The sequence below is a fragment of the Chlorocebus sabaeus genome, chromosome 24, assembly GCF_047675955.1.
Source record: "Chlorocebus sabaeus isolate Y175 chromosome 24, mChlSab1.0.hap1, whole genome shotgun sequence".
In the NCBI taxonomy this organism is placed as follows: domain Eukaryota; kingdom Metazoa; phylum Chordata; class Mammalia; order Primates; family Cercopithecidae; genus Chlorocebus; species Chlorocebus sabaeus.
Window position 1 is genome coordinate 37669626 of NC_132927.1, and position 21686 is coordinate 37691311.

The 21686-nt window shown below is 43.0% G+C and overlaps 1 protein-coding gene across 3 annotated transcripts in view; it reads right to left on the reverse strand.

The window, feature by feature from the left end:
- Window positions 1-3143: 3143 nt before the first annotated feature.
- TMEM30B (transmembrane protein 30B) overlaps window positions 3144-21686 on the reverse strand; it is a 45893-nt gene continuing 27350 nt past the window's right edge. For all 3 annotated transcript variants that reach the window (XM_073011060.1, XM_073011059.1, XM_073011061.1), the window contains 3 exons: window positions 13541-13761; window positions 11901-13037; window positions 3144-4825 (listed from right to left, as the gene is read on the reverse strand). In XM_073011060.1, coding sequence (XP_072867161.1) covers window positions 3260-4315 — 1056 coding nt within the window. In that variant the 5' untranslated portion in view covers window positions 4316-4825; window positions 11901-13037; window positions 13541-13761 and the 3' untranslated portion in view covers window positions 3144-3259. The remainder of the gene's footprint in view (window positions 4826-11900; window positions 13038-13540; window positions 13762-21686) is intronic.

Below are 21686 nucleotides of genomic sequence, written 5' to 3' on the forward strand. Positions count from 1 at the left end.
AGAATTTAAGTAAGGTAGAAAGGGTTTTGATTATATATTATGAAGTGGTATTTGCTCTAAAGGAAATTCCAGACTATTAGTCTGTCTCTGAATTTTAATAATTACATAGGCCAGGTTTGGTGGCTCACACCTGTAATCCCAGTACTTTGGGAGGCCAAGGAGGGCAGATCATTTGAGGTCAGAAGTTCAAGACCAGCCTGACCAACATGGTGAAACCCTATCTCTACTAAAAGTACAAAAAAATTAGCTGGGCGTGGTGGTGTGTACCTGTAATCTCAGCTATTTGGGAGGCTGAGACATGAGAATCTCTTGAACCCGGGAAACGGAGGTTGCAGTCAGCCAAGGTCACATTATAGCACTCCAACCTGGGCAACACAGTGAGACTCTGTCTCAAAAATAATAACAATAATAATTTTATACTGAGCAAATTGGTTAGTTGATTTGATTGTGGAGATACCTGGAAAATCTTTCGTGTCATATTACTGTTTTCATTTTTTTAACCATCTGAGGAAATACAGTGACATATTACTGTTTTAGGAGCTCTCATCAACTACTTTACTTTCTCTTTTGTACTTTTATTTTACAAAGTTAGGTCAAAGCTCATTTCCAGTCCAATTGTTGAGGCTCACTCTTTTCTATCTCACTTCCCGAAGATACCTCCAGCTAGGGAACATTTACCGGGCAACAAGGGAATTCAGGCCAACAAGAAGCCTGAGACACCAGACAAAAGGCTACAGCACAAGGGATCATTGCAGGAAAATGTATCCCACTTCAGTTTTAAAGTTTCTGCTGCTTTGAAGTCCAAAATATCCAATAAATAATTGCAATTTATAATTCAAGTAAAATGCAGAAGACTACTATGATCACATTCTTTAATAACTATTAACACTACAAAAATTTTAAATTGACATTTATTAAATTCAAACAGTATTTGAGGACTATCTAGTTTATATACATGTTGAGGTTGATAAAGTTCAACTTAGGAAGTCAACAATGAATTGAGTTCATTTTAACTGAATGTTTTTATAAAAGATGGTTTTCTTGCTGCAGTGTAAATCTGCTATTAAGAAATTAGCAAAGTGGCTAGTGCTGTTTGTGCCTTTAAGATCATAGTTCAAAAGAATCAAGCAAAGTCGATAACAAAGGTAAGACAAACATAACCTTTATTCTCTCTCAAAAACCTGGAGAACAGGGCCTGGAACCACATTCATTAATTTAATCAGAATCAGAATACTTTAACTTTCATAGCCTCATTTAACATTTTATAGCAATATACTGATCATTCTAAAAATAGCAAAATACATGTTGCTCTCAGCTACATAGTAAAAAATGTAGTAAATTCTCCTACCCAAAATAGAGGAGGGCTGGGCTAGTGAGCTGCTCAAACATTTGTAACAAATAAAAATTTCTCTATGTACATATAATGATCATATTTTCATAGCCTAAAATCACCAAACAAAATCTAATAATAAAATTGTGTTGTGTTCAGGAGTTGGGAGGCCAACACATTGAATTAACAAAGTGTTTTTGGTATATGCAAATAATGGGATAGAATATCTTGACTCAGGATTGTCCCAGAAGTTCTAAGGCAGATGTCAATGACATGCACATTGTTCATTGTTCAGTAATTTTCAAAGACTAGAATAAACGATGTAAACTATTCAATACAATTCAATATTACTTAACTGCTAAAAAAAATACTTCAAGATCTTGCACTGTCTTAAGTGAATGAGTATAATCAAATTAATAATTGGAAAATAGCTTAATAGCAGGCACTGAAGAATTCTGACAAATACCAAATAACTGTTTGCGTTTACAAATAAACTGGTAAGATGATATCACAAAGGGTTTTTTTTTAAAGTTATTTTGCCATACAAGGTTTTTTAAAAATAAAACGATTGCTTCTTAGAATAACTTTAAACATATTGATTGATGTTAGTCAATCAAAATCAATTGAATGATTTTAATTGAGTTTTAACGTCATCTCAAAGGTTCAAATAATCTTAAGATTCTAGTTTACATAAAAGACTATATATGCCTTAGCACTGATTCAAATATGATTGCTAGTAATCAACAGATTTCATTTGAAAAGATAAATTTTTTTCCAGATACAAGGGAAAAGGTATGAAGCCCTTTCTAAACACACACACACACACACACACACACACACACACGCACACTAAATGATAAAGAAGATTGAGCTAGGAGACATAGATGTGACTTTAGGGAACTTACTTTCCCTCGAAGATCTCTTCTAGCTGTCTGATTCTACGTTAAAGCATTTCCTCTGAACTGTACAAACTGGCCTCACATTTTCGAGTTTCTACACAGTACCTGGCAAAGTTTGGTTGTTTGCTTTTATACCAAAATACTAAAATATTAAATGAATAACATAAACCCTGTCCTACAACTCTGTATACCAACTAGTTTTCCCGAGATAGTGATTTTTTAAAAATTCATTCCACAAGTCATCAAGAGCTTCCTACGTTCAAGGCAGAGTGCCAGACCAAACCTGGAACATCATGGTTGTCACTGCCCCTGGGAACAAATTACTATCCAAAAAAGTGAACTCAGTTGACTGCTTCAGGCCCAACCTGGTTCAGGGTCGTGATTCCCAAATTTGAGGGAGTATGGACTCTCCAGAGGAGTTTGTTAAAACACAGCTTCGAGGGTCTCATCCCAGCCTTACTGTGACTGAATCTCTGGTTGGTGTCTCCTAATCTACCTGCATATTTAACAAGCATGTTCTCCCTCACACTTCCACATCTCTGCAGGTAATCTGTGGGCCTCACTCTCCATTCCAACCCACTCCCCCCACCAAAGAAAAGAAAACCACAGTATTGTAATGGCAAAGGCTCTAGACTCAAGAGTCAGGAGTCACTTGCAGCTGCCTGATCTTAGTTGCTTCACATTGCTAGGTCTCTCAATCTCTTCCTCTGATAGGGGTTGAACAGGAGTCTCCATAGGGATCCCTTCCATTCTCAGACTTGAAGAACCTCACATGGCAACTCGGTGTCGTGAAGGAGGTGGGAAGAGTTTGCAGTGATGTTTCACTCTGCAGTCAACATCCCTCCCCGCGGCAAGACAGTCTAGCGAGCCCTCCAAGAGCAAGGGGGTAATTCCCTTCTCTGATCCCCTCATTCACAAAGGGAGGAAAAGTGAGGAGAGGTTGGAATTGGGCCAGGGGCGAGGAGGAGATGCCAGAAGAAGCTCGGAAGAGTTTTGGCAAGAAGCAGGAAGGATCCCTGGAAAGCTGGAATCACTCCTCGTCGTCGTCGTCCTGGTCCTGGTAGCGAATGTAGACGATCAGCATGACAAAGCCGGTGAGGATGCAGAGGGAGCCGACCACCAGGTAGGCGATGCCGAGGAAGGGGTTCTTGCCACCCATCCACGAGATGCTGCTGAAGATGAGGAGCTTGTGGCCGCCGAACGCGCGCACCGGGTAGTTGTAGGTGATGTTGACGCGGTACGCGCCCCGCGGCAGCCCGGCCGAGTAGTTGCCCTGGCGGATGCGCGCATACAGCTTGCGGAACGTGGGCAGCGCCGCCGTGCGCATCCACACCACGAAGTCCTGGTTGATGAAACCGGTGTTGTTGGGGTCGGGGCTGAGCTCGTAGACCGGCCGGCGCCAGTTGGGCGGGGGCGCCGTGCCCTGGAAGGCCAGCGCCAGGCTGCCGTTGACCAGCGGCGGGTTGCGGAACTTGACGTGGTAGTCGGTCCACCAGGCGATGCCGGAGCGGTCGAGCGGCACCTCGACGTAGAGCCCGCCTGGCAGGCGCTGGTGCCAAAGCGAGAAGGAGTCGTTGAAGAGGCTGTTGGCGATGGCGCCGCAGGGCGCGATGGGCAGGCCGGCCGCGCTGCGCTGGTAGGGGGCGCACTCGTTGACCGGGTGGCGCAGCGCGCTGGGCAGCCCGCTCAGCTGCTCGTCGTCGCGGGACACGCCGTAGCGCCGGTTGTTCTGGTAGAAGTTGGTCAGCTCGTAGTAGAGGTACACCGGGCCCTGGAAGAGCTCGGGCAGCGAAAAGTACCAGGCGCACGAGCAGGGGGGCGGCGGCGCGCGGCCCTGGCCAGCCGCGGCGCACACCGAGCAGTTGCCCGTGCCTGAGTCGCCGGTGTAGTCGTACTCCAGCTCCTTGATGCCGTTGGAGGAGTAGTAGAGGCCCAGGCCCAGGCCAATGAAGGCCAGGCCCGCGCAGAAGAAGAGCGGCAGCGCGATGCTGGCCGACAGCAGCGGCTGCCAGGCTGGGAGGCGCTGCTGCGTGAAGGCGGTGTTGTCGGGCTGGTGGGCGCCCCGGGCCGTGGCGCTCCAGGTCATGGCGGCCGTGCGGGGACCGACGCGCGGGCTGACCGAGGGGGGCCCCGCCGCGCCGCGCGAGCCTGGGGACTGCTCGCGGGTCGGGTTTCCAGCCGGCTCAGGTGGGTTTTTGCCCGGGCCCCGCCTCTGCCTCCCTCACAGGTGAGTTTAGTTCCAGGCCCTACAAGTAGTGCCCACACCCCCCGGTTCCGCCTGCGCCCAGGTGCGCTCCACCGTCGCGGGTCACCGGGAGCCGCACCTCGCCCGCCCCTTCCGAGGTGAGCAGGTGGGTGTTTTTTACCTCACCTGGTAGACTCAGTCTCGCCTTTCCTCTCAGTCCGGGTCATGGGACTCCAGCTCCTCCTCTCCGAGGTGAGTGGCGGCCCCGGGCTGCCTCTGAGTGGCTCATACCTGGCTCAGGTACCACCTTCTCTTTCGCCTTCCAAGTGACTGGATTTCCCGGGCCAGTCTCCCGAAATCAAAAGGCGCTCCGGCCTCCTCTGCTGAGGGCTTGCACCGTGGTCCTGGAGGCTTGAAGATTTCAGGTTGTTAATCCCCTGTTATTTGCGGGGAAAAGGTGACTCTAGACCATTTTGTCTTTTAGGTTAGCTTCAGAAAACCCTTTCGCCCAGCTTTCAGTCTCAAGTTGGGAGTGTCCAGGGAATTACGTTATGATAAATCTGTTTCGAATTCAACGCCTGTGTTCAAATTTTAGCTTTTTTTTTTTTTTTTAAGGGAAAATGATTTTCTGGCCAGATCACCCAGTCTGGCTGTATAACTAGGAAATGTGGAAAGTTCTCTAAAAATAAAATGATCCTTAAAAAGAATCAAAGGCTGGAGAGGTTCAGAGCCTTTAAATAACTCTCTAGCTGGTGGAGAAACCAAGAAAGGAAAAAATGTGCTGGACTACATGTGATTTTGTTTTCTTTTCAGATTATTTGCTTGACTAGAGAAAGGCCCAATCCAAGGTCCCAGGAGACCTAGCTGCTATCCACAAAGAAATCTGGAGTGTCTGGCCTAAGGAGGTGAACTACAAGAATTTATAGGATTTATTATAAAAAGAACTCAAATTAGCTCCCTAGGTTGCGTGGGATTCTGGCTTGCTTTTTTTAAAATCTAGGTTGGTATAACATATACCAAGGGGGTATTGGGACATTCTGATTTCTTACTAAATCTTCCCTAGGTATTGTGTTCTTGCTTCTCCTCCAGCTTGTAAAATGCAAGTAATACAAATGTTTTCTCTATTACACTACACCTAGCATAATATAATGTATTCAGGAGTCATTCAAAACCCACTGAAACTTGGAAAGTTAAAATGCGTATTAAATTGAACAGAGGAATTTTGTTAGCATCTTCCAGGTATTCGGTCCTATGCTAATTAGACAAAAAAGGACCTTTGACCTCGAGGCATTTGCAGTCTGATAGGGGACATATTAGGAGTAAGAAGCAAAATAGCCAATAATATCTATTTATCATAGGGTGTAATCAAGTATCAAATTGCACTCTATAAGTCACACTAAAATTAAAAAGTAATATTGTTTTAATACTGGAACATTGATTCCATGTTGTTAAATGAATGCAAGTTGGAAACTTTAGGTATTAGAGAAGAAAATTCAAGTGACTTGAATTTCAGTTCCCTCACTTCTTATCATACCCCAAGAGAGGAAGTTCCAAAATTCTCAACAAGTTCCCATCGTGTGATTCAGTCTCCATTCACCATTTTTCAATAAAGAATAAATAGTTATTTGTATCATTATGGTTGAGTTCCACCCACCCCTGTATCATTGAATCACTAGTCCACAAAACTAGCCTCTAGGAAGGAATTCAGTTTTCACAACTTTAGTAGATTTTTTTTTTTTTTTTTTTTTTTTTTTTTTTTTTTTTTTTTGAGAGAGAGTTGTCTCCCTCAGTTGTCCAGGCTTGTCTCAAACTCTTGAGCCCAAGAGATCCTTCTGCCTCAGCTTCCCAAATTGTTGGGATCATAGGTGTGAGCCATCACACCAAGCCTATCTGGTAAATCTTAAGTCTTTTTCTAGTAGATCACCACCACACCCTAAAAGTGCAAGCCCCATTCTTGAGCTCAGAGGCTTTCCTCCTTTTCTCCTATCCTTGGATGACCTAAAGGTACTAGTTTATTCATTCCGTGACAGATTTTCAAAGTCAAAAGAGAATGTTTAAAGACAAGGAATGGTCAACAGAGTTAAACACAGCTGAGGGTTCAAGTGAGATAAATGAAAAGGAACTATGGGGTTTGACTTTTGTGGGAACACTTTGGGTGGTTTGTGTGGCAGGAATCAAGTTATCATCAGGTGCAGGGAAGGGGAAGTAGATAGCAAGATAGGAAGACACTCTTTTTTTTTTTTTTTTAGAGATGAGGTCTTGCTGGGCATGGTGGCTCGCCTATAATTCCAGCACTTCGGTAGGCCAAGGCAGGAGGATCACTTGAGCCCAGCAGTTTGAGACTAGCCTGGGCAATATAAGGAGATCTTGTCTCTACAAAAAATTTAAAAAATGATCTGGGTGTGGTGGCATGTGCCTGAGGCCCCAGCTACTCAAGAGGCTGAGGTGGGAGGATCGCTTTAACCAGGGATGTCAAGGCTGCAGTGAGTTCTGATCGCACCACTATACTCCAGCCTGGACAACAGAACAAGACCCTGTCTCAAAAAAAAAAAAAAAAAAAAAAAGAGACTGAGGTTCTAAAGGAGAAAGCCCATTTTTAGAAATCTGTGGAAAGGGAAGGAGAAAGGCAAGTGATAACTGTCTAGAAGAGCATGTATCCTAAAGGAAAGGCTTCTTTTATAGAGGTCAGAGAAGTGTTTATTCTGAGAGAAAAAGATAATCGTGCAGATGAGGTTGAAAAGAGGGGTAGCAAGCTCAGTGATGGTTCAAAGGCAGGAGCAGGCTGGAGATGCTGATCCACCAGCCAGACCCACTGGTTTCAGATAACAGGTGCAGGGTTATCTCACCTCTGAAACGAGAGGGCAGGGTGATAAAAATGCCCTCTGCAGAATGCAACTGGGCATTGGGCTCCCGCACCTCAGGCTGGGAGAAAGAAATGACTGAGTGTGACCAGCATATGGTGGTTTTCAGGGCAGATGAATTTGAAAGAAAAAATTCAAGGTATTGCAGTCCTTGTGGAGGGGTGGCTAAAGTGATGTGCCTTAGTAGTTAATCTGAATGGCGAAGAAAATGAAACCAATCCTGTGGATCAAAAGAAAAAGAAGATACTGGTAGATTGGCAGTCCTAATGATGTTAATTGGCAAGTGCCGTGAAAGCTGGGAGGAAAAAGTACTGGTATGAGATGGGGTGTTAAAGATCTTGAAGGTGAAGCTGTACCAAGGTTCACATATACACTATATTTCCCCTTCCAGCTCATAAGTTCTGAGAGGTGGGAGACTGATACAGATATATGTTGTCACGTTCCTCAGAGTTCACTATGTAAGGAAGGTTCAGATCTCATGTCTCTCATTTTATTACACATGTTGTGATGTATTAAAGGACACTTGGATCATGTAAACTCTTTAATACCAGTAAAATAAGAAACAAGTTCACTCTAAATAATTCTTTTTTTTGTATCAGTATTATTAAGAACTCAAAGGAAAAGAAAAAAGGCATTTCTAGTCCAAATACTGCTAAAATTACTTCATTTTTTTTCATTTTATCTCCCAGACTTTATCCATGTAAATATGTAATTTTTAATAGGTTGTAATTAAGATATATACACAATTATTCTAGTTGTCAAATTACCTCATTTTGGAATGAGATGAAGACTGAAATAAATATTTTCTATGTTCCTTAATGGTGCCATAATTCATAGGTCTATCATATTTAACTGTTGTTGGACATGTAGGTTATATCCAGTTTTTCAGTATTCCAAAGAATATGATAGTGATCATCTTTTTTACATGTAACACTTTTTTAAAAAAACTTTGTGTCTCCCTTTCCCCCTAACGTTTTCTTTCAGATTTTTTTCTTTAGGATAAATTTCTAAAAGTAGGAAAGGGACTTAAAGGTCAAACTCTTTAAAAATACATATTGCTAGAGTCATATTTACACTGCCACACTAATGTATATACTTTGATACTTTCACCAAAAATTTGCCAACAAAACGAAGAGCTAACCACAGAATATATTTAGTCTATGCCAATAAACTCTCAGATATTAGGAGAATAGTATAGGATAGGGGAAAGAATGCTGGCCCAACCTTAAGGAAGTTCAGATTCTACCCTGAAAGTTCCTTAGGATATAACTATGTGACCTTGGTCAATTTGCTTAACTTCTCTGTTCTCATAATTGCTTATCGGCAATCATATCTGCAAAATGATTGCTAGTGTGTCTTTTTTTAAGCAAAGATTTCTGTTCCTCTTCTTCCTTACAATGACTCATTGAATAATAGCTATCATTTATTGAGTGCCCTCTGTGAGCCAGAGCTTAGAGTCATTGTGTAAGCATGTTATGTACATTGTCCTGTCTAATTCATACACAAATGGGGGCATTCGGTACAATTATCATACTCAATGAACTGATGCAAAACTAAGATTAAAGCCAGTGCAATGGAGGCTGCCTGAGTTCTCATAGTTGTAATGGGGAGATGAGGGATTCAAAGGTCAGCTTAATTCCAACGTCCTGCAACTTCAACCATGCTACACTGTAAGGCCTTGGCATATTTCCTTCTCAAAAAAACCCAAAAATGTTAACCTTGAACCAGTGTTTATTGTTGCAGATCTTCTCTTAACACCCCAAAGATAAGCAAATTCTGTTCCATTTACACAGAGTCCCAGGAACAGCTGAGTTGCTTGTATTTTTGTTTTTACAAAAGCTTTTGTTTTAAAGCCAACTTTTGTTTAGCATGCTCATTTCTCTTGCTAAAATAAAAATAACTTCACTTGTCTGGCTGTTCTCAGTTTTTGCATTTAGTTCATTTAATTCATGACTATTTATCTTACTGTAACAGAACCTGGGATTTTAATTGGCATTCCCTTATATAGGTTTATACTGCTGAAGATTGTTGCCTATTACTCTGCCCATGGGGCAGCTTTTATTTAAAAAGAATCAAATTAAATTGCTTCATAAAATTACAGCATGTGCTCAGAAAAGTTTTAAAAAAATTCAGTGTGCCTGGACTTCATTTTTTATTAAGAACTGCATTCAGCAGACTTCCTGTTTCAAAAGTTATGGAGTGGTACCCCCTAGTGGAAGATGCAGAGAAACTTTAGTTCACTAGCACTGTAAGCTCCAGAGGCACAAAAGACAGAAGCGAATTCTCTCCACTCCCTGCCGCGGTGTGTTGGTTCTTTGTCACTAACTTACTGCAAAACAGTGGTCAAGGAGAGGGTGAACTCTCACCTGTAATCCCAGCACTTTGGGAGGCTGAGGCAGGTAGATCACCTGAGGTCGGGAATTCGAGACCAGTCTGACCAACATGGAGAAACTCCATCTCTACCAAAAATACAAAATTAGCCGGGCGTGGTGGCACATGCCTGTAATCCCAGCTACTCGGGAGGCTGAGGCAGGAGAATCACTTGAACCCGGGAGGCAGAGGTTGCGGTGAGCTGAGATTGTGTCATTGCCCTCCAGCCTGGGTGACAAGAGCAAAACTCCATATCATAAAAAAAAAAAAAAGGGGGCGAACTGTGAGCACAGTTGGATGGGTTGAGTTGAGTTGCAGGGGGCAGTATAAAGTGAAAAATGGGACTGAGATGGGTAACAAGGTCTTAAACAGCAGAGGCATTAGGTATGGGATGGCCAGATTAAAAGACAGTTGGCAGGGTGCAGTGACTCACACCTGTAATCCCAGCACTTTGGGAGGCCAAGGCAGGTGGATCACTTGAGTCAGGAGTTAGAGACCAGCCTGGCCAATATGGAGAAACCCTGTCTCTACTAAAAATACAAAAATTAGCCAGGCGTGGTGGCATGCACCTGTGATCCCAGCTACTCGGGAAGCTGAGGCAGAAGAATCGCTTGGACCCGGGAAGCAGAGGTTGCAATGAGCTGAGATCACACCACTGCACTTCAGCCTGGGCAACAGTGCAAGACTCCATCTCAAAAAAAAAAAAAAAAGAAGAAAAGAAAAAAAAAAAAAGGATAAACCAGCAAGGATAGGGTTGGACTTGAATTGCGTGGGTAGAGTTTGGCTGTAGGGGTTGTGCTTGGTGAGTTGGCAGGAGAGCAACACCAGAATAGGCAGAGGACAAGTTAGGTGACAGAATTGAGATAGAGGGAAAGGAAGAGCTCCATACTGGTAAGAAGAGAGGGGGTTGACTCAAAAGTGAATTAGGACCACGCCCGATGACTCATGCCTGTAATCCTAGCACTTTGAGAGGCCAAGGCAGGCAGGTCACTTGAGGCCAGGAGTTTGAGACCAGCCTGGCCAACATAGCGAGACTCCATCTCTACTAAAAATACAAAATTACCTAGGCATGGTAGTGCACACCTGTAATCCCAGCTACTTGGGAAGCCGAGGCATGGGAGGTCGAGGTTGCAGTGAGTTGAGATTGTGCCATTGCATTCCAGCCTGGGCGACAGAGTGAGATTCTGTCTCAAGGAAAAAAAAAAAAAAGAGAAACTGAATTAGACTGCCCAGTGTGGCCAGTGAGAAGGGTTTATACCCAAAGTGAGGACTGGAAGAGGGAGGGGGACACCATGACAGTGTCTTGGAGCCTGCCAATCTTTTGAGGCTAGAAGCCACCTCCTCTGCCATCCTCTGTCCCCAGTGTAGTGAAACTCACTGGTTTGGGGAAGTCTTCACCTCAGCGACTTCAGACTGGCTTTATCCTCTGCATAGTGACTATATCTATTTGAAACTTTGGAAATTTCTTATTTATCAGGTAAATAATTAAACATTTCAAAAATTTCAGAAAGTTATCAGATTTTAAAATTGAATAAATATCTGTTGCTACATCAGAGCAAAGCCATATATAACAGCCATAAACTAGGGAGGGAGGGGTGACATACTCTAGGAAAACTGAGGTGTCCAACAAAGACATGCTTAGATGTCCTTCCCTGTGTGAGATCATCAATAAGCCAAATATGCATGCTCTCTTTTTTTCATTTTTCCCCCAGAACCACCAGGAAAAATGAATAAATAAAAATTAAATTTTAATTTTTTGTAGAAAGAGAGTCTAGCTCTGTTGCCCAGGCTGGTCTTGAACTCCTGAACTCAAGCGATCTTCCTGCCTCAGTCTCCCAAAATGCTGGGATTACAGGCATGAGCTGCAGTGCCCAGCCTTAATAAACATACTTTCAATTCCATTACCTAGGTCACTGATTCAAAGGTAAAAACACCTCTTAGTCCAGCACCCTAGGAACCTATGTCATGTGCGCTGATCAATACTGACTCGTTAATATTCAATCTGGAGATCGTATACCCATGGAGGGTTGCAGGGGCCCCTGACTTTTTCTCTGAATGCTAACTCTGAATTCGTAATGGTTGTGTTTAAATTTTTAGTTTTCTTTCTGTAGGAAAAGTTCTGTGAGGATGGCTGCATTGTGTCACTTCTAAGCCAAAGTTTGGGAATCTTAATGGAACCAAGACTGTAGATGATACCAGGAAGTTCACTCAGAGCAGGCTCTGATGTGATGATAGGAGCCCTGGGAGCCACTTACCTACTTCAGCTTGATATTTCATCTGGCGATTCTCTTTGACTTAGTCGGAAATTTCTGGGATGCAAGGAATGGAAACTTATTCAAGTCAGCTTTGATAAAGAGGTTGTTATTGTTTAGAGATGAGGGATGTCACAGAAGGAAGAATTGAAGGAAGCAGATCTGGCTGTCACAGGAGTAGAACGTCATCAGGCAGCTCCCTTCTCTCTGCATTGTCTGTTGCCTCTACTTCTCTCTGCAGCTCAGGCAGGCCATCTTCAGCAAGGCTCTTGGTTTTTGCACCTCCAAAGTTTAGTTTCTATGGCTTTTGGTTGCCGCAGCTTTAACTCTGGCACCAGTGCTATATCACCTTACAGGTGATACAGGCATGAACCACCACACTCAGCCCCACTTTTAAAACATTATTGGGTAAGCAAATTCCTTAATGAGAACATCTATAAACCCAAGTCATGTGTAAAGGAAAGGTACCAGCTTGATGAGGCTCTAGATCCAAAGAGGACCAGTTCAGGGAACTAAGCATGTATAGGCTGGGCATAAAAATCTTGAGGTGAACATAGTAGCCATCTTCAGCATCCTTAAAAGGCAAGGAGTGATTTTATTCTGTATTATTCCAGAAAATGAACCTAGAATACATGAGGGTCATTACCAAGGAAACTGCCAAGGCCAGGTGCAGTGGCTCACACCTGTAATCCCAGCACTTTGGGAGGCCAAGGCAAAAGGACTGCTTGAGCATAGGAATTTGAGACCAGCCTGGGCAACATGGCAAAATCTTGTCTTTATAAAAAATACCAAAATTAGTTAGGCATGGTGGCGTGTGCTTGTGGTCCCAGCTACTCGGGAGGCTGAGGTGGGAGGATCACTTGGGTCCAGGAGGTGGAGGCTGCAGTGAGCTATGATCGTGCCACTGCACTCCAGCCTGGGTGACAGAGTGAAACCCTGTCTCAAAAATAAAATAAGTATTGAGGGTGACTTTACACAATAGAACAACATACAAAAAATACTTCACAGCATAAGAGTGAAGGCAGAAGGAATATATTTTGTAAAATAGAATGGAGCTGAGTGAGAAGCTGGTTTGTGAAGCATCTGCCATGAAATCCTGTGGCCTTGCTGGTGGTTATCTGCAGGGCTGCCTCAAGTTTCCTGTGGCCAGAGAAGGGAAAGGATAAGTCATTGCATCTGTGAGAGAAAAGAAGCCATTAGCTCAGAAGAACTTTAAAGATTTCTGCCTCAAAGAATAGGAAAAATGTGGCCAGGAACAGAGGCTCACGCCTGTAATCCCAGCACTTGGGGAGGCCGAGGCAGGCGGATCACAAGGTCAGTAGATCGAGACCAGCCTGTCCAATATGGTGAAACCTTGTCTCTACTAAAAATACAAAAGTTAGTTGGGCGTGGTTGCGGGCATCTGTAATCCCAGCTACTCAGAAGGCTGAGGCAGGAGAATTGCTTGAACCCAGGAAGCGGAGGTTGCAGTGAGCCGAGATCGCACCAGTGCACTACAGCCTGGGCGACAGAGCAAGACTCCATTTACAAATACATAAATAAATAAATGAGAAAAATATTTTCTGTTCTCCTTGGGATTCTCCCGGAGATGTTGTGAAATCAGGGAAAAATAACATCTTTAACAACATACTTACGGTAATTACCTCAGTCAGTTCTTAGGATTGTTTCCTGTAACATCTGCCAGAGTGAGATAGAATGGTGCTCGGTCAAAGCACAATTCAGAGGCCCCATGATCCGGTCTGGGTGTGCCATTCTGTGGGTCTCTGTCCTGATGTCTAAGGATGGGTTAGAGGACCTAACAGTGTTTCCAAGATGTCCTCTGAGGGGCAGCTTCCCAACATCCCATTCTCCTGTCCTTGGACTTCTAAGAAAGACAAGGTTTGAACAAGGATTCTGTGGTTTAGAGAGTTTGAAACGGATCTAAAAGAAATGAGTGCATTGCTGTCCTTCACATAATCCTCTGCAAATATTGCTCATTTCCCAAAGTTCAGTAGTTAAGGAGTAGCAGTGAGTTACAAGATTAAACATCCTTCAGTTAATAGGATTTCTTGAAAAAAAAAAAAAAAAAGATTAAACATCCTGATAAGTTCCTGGCACACAGAGCATCCGTGTTGCCAGTTAAATACAGAGCCATATGTTTTAATAAGCCAGCAAGCTAGGGAAGGATTGACAACTTCTTATTAAAACTGAGGTACATAGCAGGGACATATGGTAGACAGAAGGCCACTGCACCTCAGCTTGGAGGTAGCCTAAGAAAGGACTGTCTGTCTGTGCTCAGATTCTTCTTAAGAAATAATTTAGTGTTTGCTCCAACAAGACAATATACCAAGTATGGCTTCAGTGATTTTAGCCTGAAAAAAATTTAAATTTCTTATAACCAATGTCAGTTTTATCCATAAACAAATCTCAGTAAGTCCCTTATAGAACATCTAGCTTTTTATACTGAGAAGGGTATATGTGCATATGTTTTAAAATAAAATATATATAAATTAGAAAGTTGGTTTTGGATTTAGAGAAACCAGCCCTTCTTTGTGATAACAATAGCTAAGATCAATTGTCTATTAATGCCATCTGGTTCTTCTTTTTTTTTTTGAGACAGAGTCTCGCCCTGTCACCGGGCTGGAGTGCAGTGGTGCAATCTTGGCTCACTCCTACCTCCACCTCCCGGGTTCAAGCAATTTTCCTGCCTCAGCCTCCCCAGTAGCTGGGACTACAGGTGTGTGCCACCATGCCCAGCTAATTTTTGTATTTTTAGTAGAGACGAGGTTTCACCATGTTGGCCAGGATGGTCTCAAACTCCTGACCTCAGGTGATCCACCCACCTCAGCCTCCCAAAGTGCTGGGATTACAGGCGTGCGCCACCGTCCCCAGCTGCTCCCTGGTTCTTGATAATAAAACCATAGCATTGATGAACCAGAGAAAGCTGATGAACCAGAGGAAGGTCTCTGTATTTTTTGTAATTGTAGTAAACACTGTATCTAATCCTCAATGGACTATTACTCTTGACCTTGAAACACAGTGGTATTTTTTTTTTTTTTTTTTTTTTTTTTTGAGGCGGAGTCTCGCTCTGTCGCCCAGGCGGGAGTGCAGTGGCCAGATCTCAGCTCACTGCAAGCTTCGCCTCCCGGGTTCACGCCATTCTCCTGCCTCAGCCTCCGGGGTAGCTGGGACTACAGGCGCCCGCCACCTCGCCCGGCTAGTTTTTTTGTATTTTTTAGTAGAGACGGGGTTTCACTGTGTTAGCCAGGATGGTCTCAATCTCCTGACCTCGTGATCCGCCCGTCTTGGCCTCCCAAAGTGCTGGGATTACAGGCTTGAGCCACCGCGCCCGGCCGAAACACAGTGGTATTAAGTGCAGGTTTCCTACAAGTTTTTGTGGCTGAGGGTGAGAGTGGGGATGGGGAATCAATACTGAGCTTGCATATCTCGGCCGATAACTGATTTCAGTCATCTGAGTCAAAGATTATGGAAAGGTCAATAAAAACTGTGAGCACTCTTAGGTTCTTATCAGATTGCTCCACAAAATTGATAAAGAATTTAATAATGATCAGTGGTGAAATAGGTGGGCCTCTAGAACCTTGTGTAGAACATTGGCCCAAGAGTCCCAGAACTCACATTTTATCAGTCAGGAAGTGGCATGTATTTTAGATGAACCACCTAGTAAATTAGGAGGAGAGCTTAAAAATTACCTTTGGGAAAAATGTGACAGACCAAACTCTGGTCCAATAAGGAAAATTTTCTCATTAAAAATATCACCAAGGGCCAGGCACGGTGGCTCATGCTTATAATCCCAGCACTTTAGGAGGCTGAGATGGGAGGATCACTTGAGCCCAGGAGTTCAAGATCAGCCTAGGAAACATAAGACACCCTGTCTCTACAAAAAAAATTTAATTAGTCGTGTGTGGTAGTAAACACCTGTGGTCCTAGCTACTAGGAAGGCTGAAGTGGGAGGATTGCTTAAGCCCAGGAGATCATGACTGCAGTGAGCTGTGATCACACCAGTACACTCTAGCCTGGGCAGTGAGACCCTGTCTCAAAAAAAGACAAGCCGGGTGCGGTGGCTCACACCTGTAATCCCAGCACTTTTGGAGGCTAAGGCAGGTGGATCACCTGAGGTCAGGAGTTCAAGACCAGCCTGACTAATATGGCGAAACCCCATCTCTACTAAAAATACAAAAATTAGCCAGGTGTAGTGGTGCGCACCGGTAGTCCCAACTACTCAGGAGGCTAAGGCAGGAGAATCACTTGAACCCAGGAGGTGAAGGTTGCAGTGAGCCAAGATTGAGCCACTGCACTCCAGCCTGGGCAACAGAGTGAGACTCCATCTCCAAAAAAAAAAAGACAAAACAAAACCACCAAGCTGGGTGCTGTGGCTTGCACCTGTAATCTCAGATACTAAGGAGGCTGAGGCAGGAGTATCACTTGAGGCCAGGAGTTCAAGACAAGCCTGGGCAACATTGTGAGACCCCCATATCTAAAACAAAAAAGAAAAATACCACCAAGAAGGGATGTTACCTGTCTGCTCACAAAACCAGGTACTGATTCAACCTTTATTTCAAGAGTTCTGTGGGAATAGTGTATATGCACCAGAAGCCCTCCATAATATAGTGGCACATGATTAAAGAGTGAAAGTGGAAAGTTATAACATTAATAAAACATAAGCTAATCTTCATTAACCTCCCAAGAGGGCAACAGGAGAGGTACAGGTAGGTACCAACTGTCTGTTAGGGCAAAACCCTAAAATGCCTGATTGACTACAACTGCATGGACAGATAGACCTTCCATCTTCAAAGAGGGCCTGTCAGCTGGTGCAAAAGAAGCACCTGGCCCTTTTAGCTTCATCTCAAATGACCATGGCAAGGGCAACACGCTAGAGCTTAGAAGCCTGGCGGGCTAGGCAGCGAGTGTGACAGCAACAAAGAACAGGCTTCTGAAGGACTGGTCCCAGGTGTTCCAGAAGCAGAGAAAGGACTTCCCATTGTCCCCTCCCCTGAAGGTCCACACAGCCCACCTCTGGCTGACCTTACATTCAAGTAGATACGGAATCTTATCCCAGGACTAAAATGACAGCGTTTCTTCTGTCCACCTTGTACAAACAGAATACTCAACCAGAGACAAATCACTCAGTTCCCAAAACACCTGAAGATTTTTTAAAAATTGTTAAACATCAGAGCTCTTTATTAGAAGCAATCTGTGGGTGATAATAAATCTGCTTTTAGAGCTTTATTTAGTTAGATTTTTTTTAATGTGCTAAATAATAGAAGGTACTGCCAGCACCATCTCTGACCAGTCTGCAAACTTAGAGCATTCAGCCTCTGCTTGCAAACTGAAAAGTTAGTTTCCTAGACAGCACCTGTGGTCTGAACTTCAGTACTTCTCCAAGGAAAATCTTACCAGGAAAACCGCCTCAGAATCTGTCTATTAACAGAGCTAATAACCAAGCTCTTTAAAGGTAATAGTAGGTTTATATTGAGTTTTATATTTTCCATGTTCCGAGGTGGCCATTTTCATTGCATATGTCATCCCACTAATGTGGCTACACATATTTGTTTGTTGATGCCTGACAGTTCAGGTCAGTCAAATTGCCTGCCCCTCTCAGGCGGTGTGCTCTCCACTCCCAGAGATGTGGGATTTAACAGAGAGACACTAGATGGACATTGTTTGAAATTTTAGATTTTTTTTTTTGAGACAGAGTCTCGCTCTGTCGCCCAGGCTAGAGTGCAGTGGCGCGATCTCGGCTCACTGCAAGCTCTGCCTCCTGGGTTCAGGCCATTCTCCTGCCCCAGCCTCCCGAGTAGCTGGGACTACAGGTGCCCGCCACCATGCCCAGCTAATTTTTCCTATTTTTAGAAGAGATGGGGTTTCACCATGTTAGCCAGGATGGTCTCCCATCTCCTGACCTCGTGATCCGCCTGCCTCGACCTCCCAAAGTGCTGGGATTACAGGCGTGAGCCTCTGTGCCTGGCCTTGAAGTTTTAGATTTTTAATTAAATTTTATGTTGATTTAGGATCATAATTCCCATTTATTAATATTGTTATATTCTGATTCTTTATATCTAGTATATTAGCCTTGTGTCACCCAAGCATGTGATCAATATAACCCTTCATCCAAGTCATGAATAAAAATCTTTTAACTGTGATGGAATATAAGATGAGCATTGAATATATTGTAGACCTGTTTACTGTCATAATAAGATATCAATAATAAAGTGAAGACTGAATAAAAAATCATTGAATATTATGCATTTTTTATTCTATTGTTGTTACAAATGTGTTTGAACATAAACATAGAAAAAGGCCTGCAAGGAGATGCACCCCCACAAAAAATCATATCAGTATATATCTCTTAGTGGTCAGGCTACCAGTAATTATTTGCTTTCTTTTTAATTCCTGTACCTATCTTCTTTTGTTGCTCTGTTGCCCAGGTTAGAGTGCAGTGGTGTGATCTCGGCTCACTGCAACCTGCACCTCCTGGGTTCAAGTGATTTTCATGCCTCAGCCTCCCAAGTAGCTGGGACATGCACCACCATTCCCGGCTAATTTTTTGTATTTTTAGTATACACAGGTTTTGCCATGTTGGCCAGGCTGGTCTCAAACTCCCAGCCTCAAGTGATCTGCCTGCCTCAGCCTCCCAAAGTGCTATGATTACAGGTGTGAGCCACCATGCCTGGCTCCTGTACCTATCTTCTAAAAAATAATATAATTGATATGCAGTTGTTTCATAAACAGAGAACATGAAAAAGGATTCTATATTTAAAAAAATTCAAAAGAAAAAAATATCAAAGAGAGTCCTGTGGTTTTTAAAGGCCTTCCAGGTCTGAAAGACTGGTTTCAGACTGCCATGTTGCACAGAATTACCAGAAAAGATTTTTAAAAACATCTCCCCTGGGAGAGTCACCAGGTGATACTGATGTTGTCGGTCCCTAGCCAGCTAAAGGACAGAGCCACCTAATTTAGCTATTGACACATCTAACTCTTCTGCCTCTTACTAAATGTGGGACCTCAGGTTACTTGAATTTAAGAAAAAAAAATTTGTTTCTCTTGAGCGGCAACATGCAATATTAACACCAATCCTGAAGGATGGTAGCAAGGCTTAAATGGAGTAATGCCTAATCCAGTGCCGGCACACAGTAAAGCCTAGTAAATGATACGTTGGTCTCCATAGCATCTAGCCCATGGTTCTCAACCGTATCCATAGGTCATTCCATGCCACAGGTCTTCCTTCTCCCTTTGCAGCATATTCTAGACCAAGAGGAAGTAAAGTAAGCAGTGGCTTAGTATGGATGTTACTGTTGCTGCCAATTTGTGGAAATCATTGTTTCAAATGCTCTCCATATAAAGTGATAACCCCCTGATAAATGACTTATATTTTCACCCTTTTAAAAAAAACCCTTTGCTTCTTTTTTTGTGGCTTTCCCATTGTGGTGGAAATCCCCCTTAGAATTCAGGTAAGCCCAGAAGTTCATTCAAGAAACATTTGCAGTTGTGCCTGAAGCAGGCTGCTAGGTATTGATATGATCTTCATTCCCCAAAGAACTTGAAGCCAAGTGGAAAAAACAAATCAGTAAAATAGAAGTTTCCACATCATAACATTTTAGAGGAATTTTTGTTGTTTTGAATATCTCACTTGCTGGGAGAGAGTAAAAGAGTAAACTTAATTTTTAAAATTCCTTTTTCAAATACAGCAGGATATTTAAAAAGCAATTCTTATGGGAGAGTTACCAATTTTGTATAGAATATGATTCAAACCACTTCAGAAGGGCTGAGATCAAAGAGACTTAATCTTGAAGAGGTCACAGAACCTGGAGGCATTGTCTGGGAGGCATTGTTCTTGGGGTAGCAAGCTTGGCAGCTCCTCAGTTGGGATCGGCTAAGCTGATACACACCCCTGCTCCTCCCATCCTTTCTCCATGTGTGCTGTACCTCTTACGCTCTTATGGCCCCAGAGTTCAGTGGCAGTGTGAGCAATGGAAAATTCCTTTGACCCCAGAACTGAGCTGTGAAGGTCATGCCAAGGGATGCATCTTTTCAAAATAGAACCAATGGATCTCAGCTCAGCTTCACTTTCTTTCTCTAAAGTCCAAGATACATTCAGTAGCCCCATAATCTCCTCTGTCTTGAAGGGCTGCAGGGAGAATGGTTAGAATAGTCATTCTCCATGCAGAAGACTGGCCATCTGCTAAACTTGTAGACATCAAGATAATATCCTTTTATCTATCCCCTTGATCATACCCTCCCTTTACAAAATTATCCTAAACATATTTCATCCGAAGTATTTCTAATGATTTTGTTTCTGTGGGAATAGTGTATATACATGAGGAACCCTATGCATTATAGTTTCAGGTGATTGAAGAGTGAAAGTAGAAAGTTGTAAAGTGCACATAAGTTATAGTTTCAGGTTTGTCATGAATTATTTTAATTTAAAATGTGATCTGTAGTTATCTATGCAGTATGATCATTTGTAACTCATGCGATTGTAACTCACGTGACAATGACTAAGGCAAAGATAAAATTTTTGTAGCAAGAGCAGTTAACTATGCAATTTTGAAACTTGTATTAGATTTTACTATTTTATTATTATTGTAATGTATTAGATTTTACTATTTTATTATTATTTCAGTTCTGATGCCCTTTTGGTTTATGGTTTGTGACCATTAGATGGCACTGTGCATCTCAAATATGGAAAGCACTTGGAATTCAAATGCTAGGCTATGCAGAAGAAAGTAACATGCATTAGTTAATATTTTCATGTTATGGTTTAAATCCGGGTAGAAACATTTTATTTTTCATAAAAAATTTGCCAATGTTATAGTTTATTATAACATAAGGAGAAATCTGGAATGTAATTCCACAGTCTCATATGAAACTTACCTTGCATACAGAAACTGTTCCTTTCTATATGACACAAGAATAATCCCTCTCAAACTTAGACTTGGGCCTGGGGCTCCTGAGTCAAATGAGAGAATACAACTCCTTCACCTCCACTTCAGATCATTGTGCTGCTGAGTTTCTAAGAATGTTGGTGAACTGGTATATTTGCTGCAGTGGTCTCCAACCTTTTTGGCACAATTTTTTCATGGAAGGGGAGGGGATGATTTCAGGATGAAACTGTTCTACCTCAGATAATCAGAGATTAGATTCTCTTAAGGAATGTGCGACCTAGATCCCTTGAACGCGCAGTTCAGGATAGGGTTTGTGCTCCTGGGAGAATGTAGTGCTGCCACTGATCTGACGGGAAGTGGGAAGTGGAGTTCAGCGGGTAATGCTCGCTTGCCCGCCGTTCACCTCCTGCTGTGTGGCTGGGTTCCTAACAGGCCTTGGGACTGTTACCCATTCGTGGCCTGGGGGTTGGGGACCCCTGGTCTAGTGTGTTCTCTCATTTGTAGGTCCTTATCACCAGAAGCATGTGCTTACAAATAGGACGCAAATTCATTTACAAATTACAAATCATCTGAGGTGCTAGTCTGAACTCTAGAAAAGAATACAATTAATTGGCTTTCAATCCCAGAAGCTAGCTGTATTACTCTCATCTTTAATCAGCTAATGGAAGATGATGTTACTGACATTTCATCCCCAGACTTCATCCCCTACATAGCACAGTCCTTGATACACCAACAATCTCTTTGTTGCCCTTAATCTCCAGCCTTCTCTCTTGCTGTACACCCCCTTCACTCCAGAGCTCTGCCTGAGGCCTTCTACAACTCCCCTGGAGCAGTCTCACTTGTGCCCAGGACTCCAGTTCCTTGATGGTATTAATGTTTCCCAGTCTGTATCTTCAGTCCATGTAGC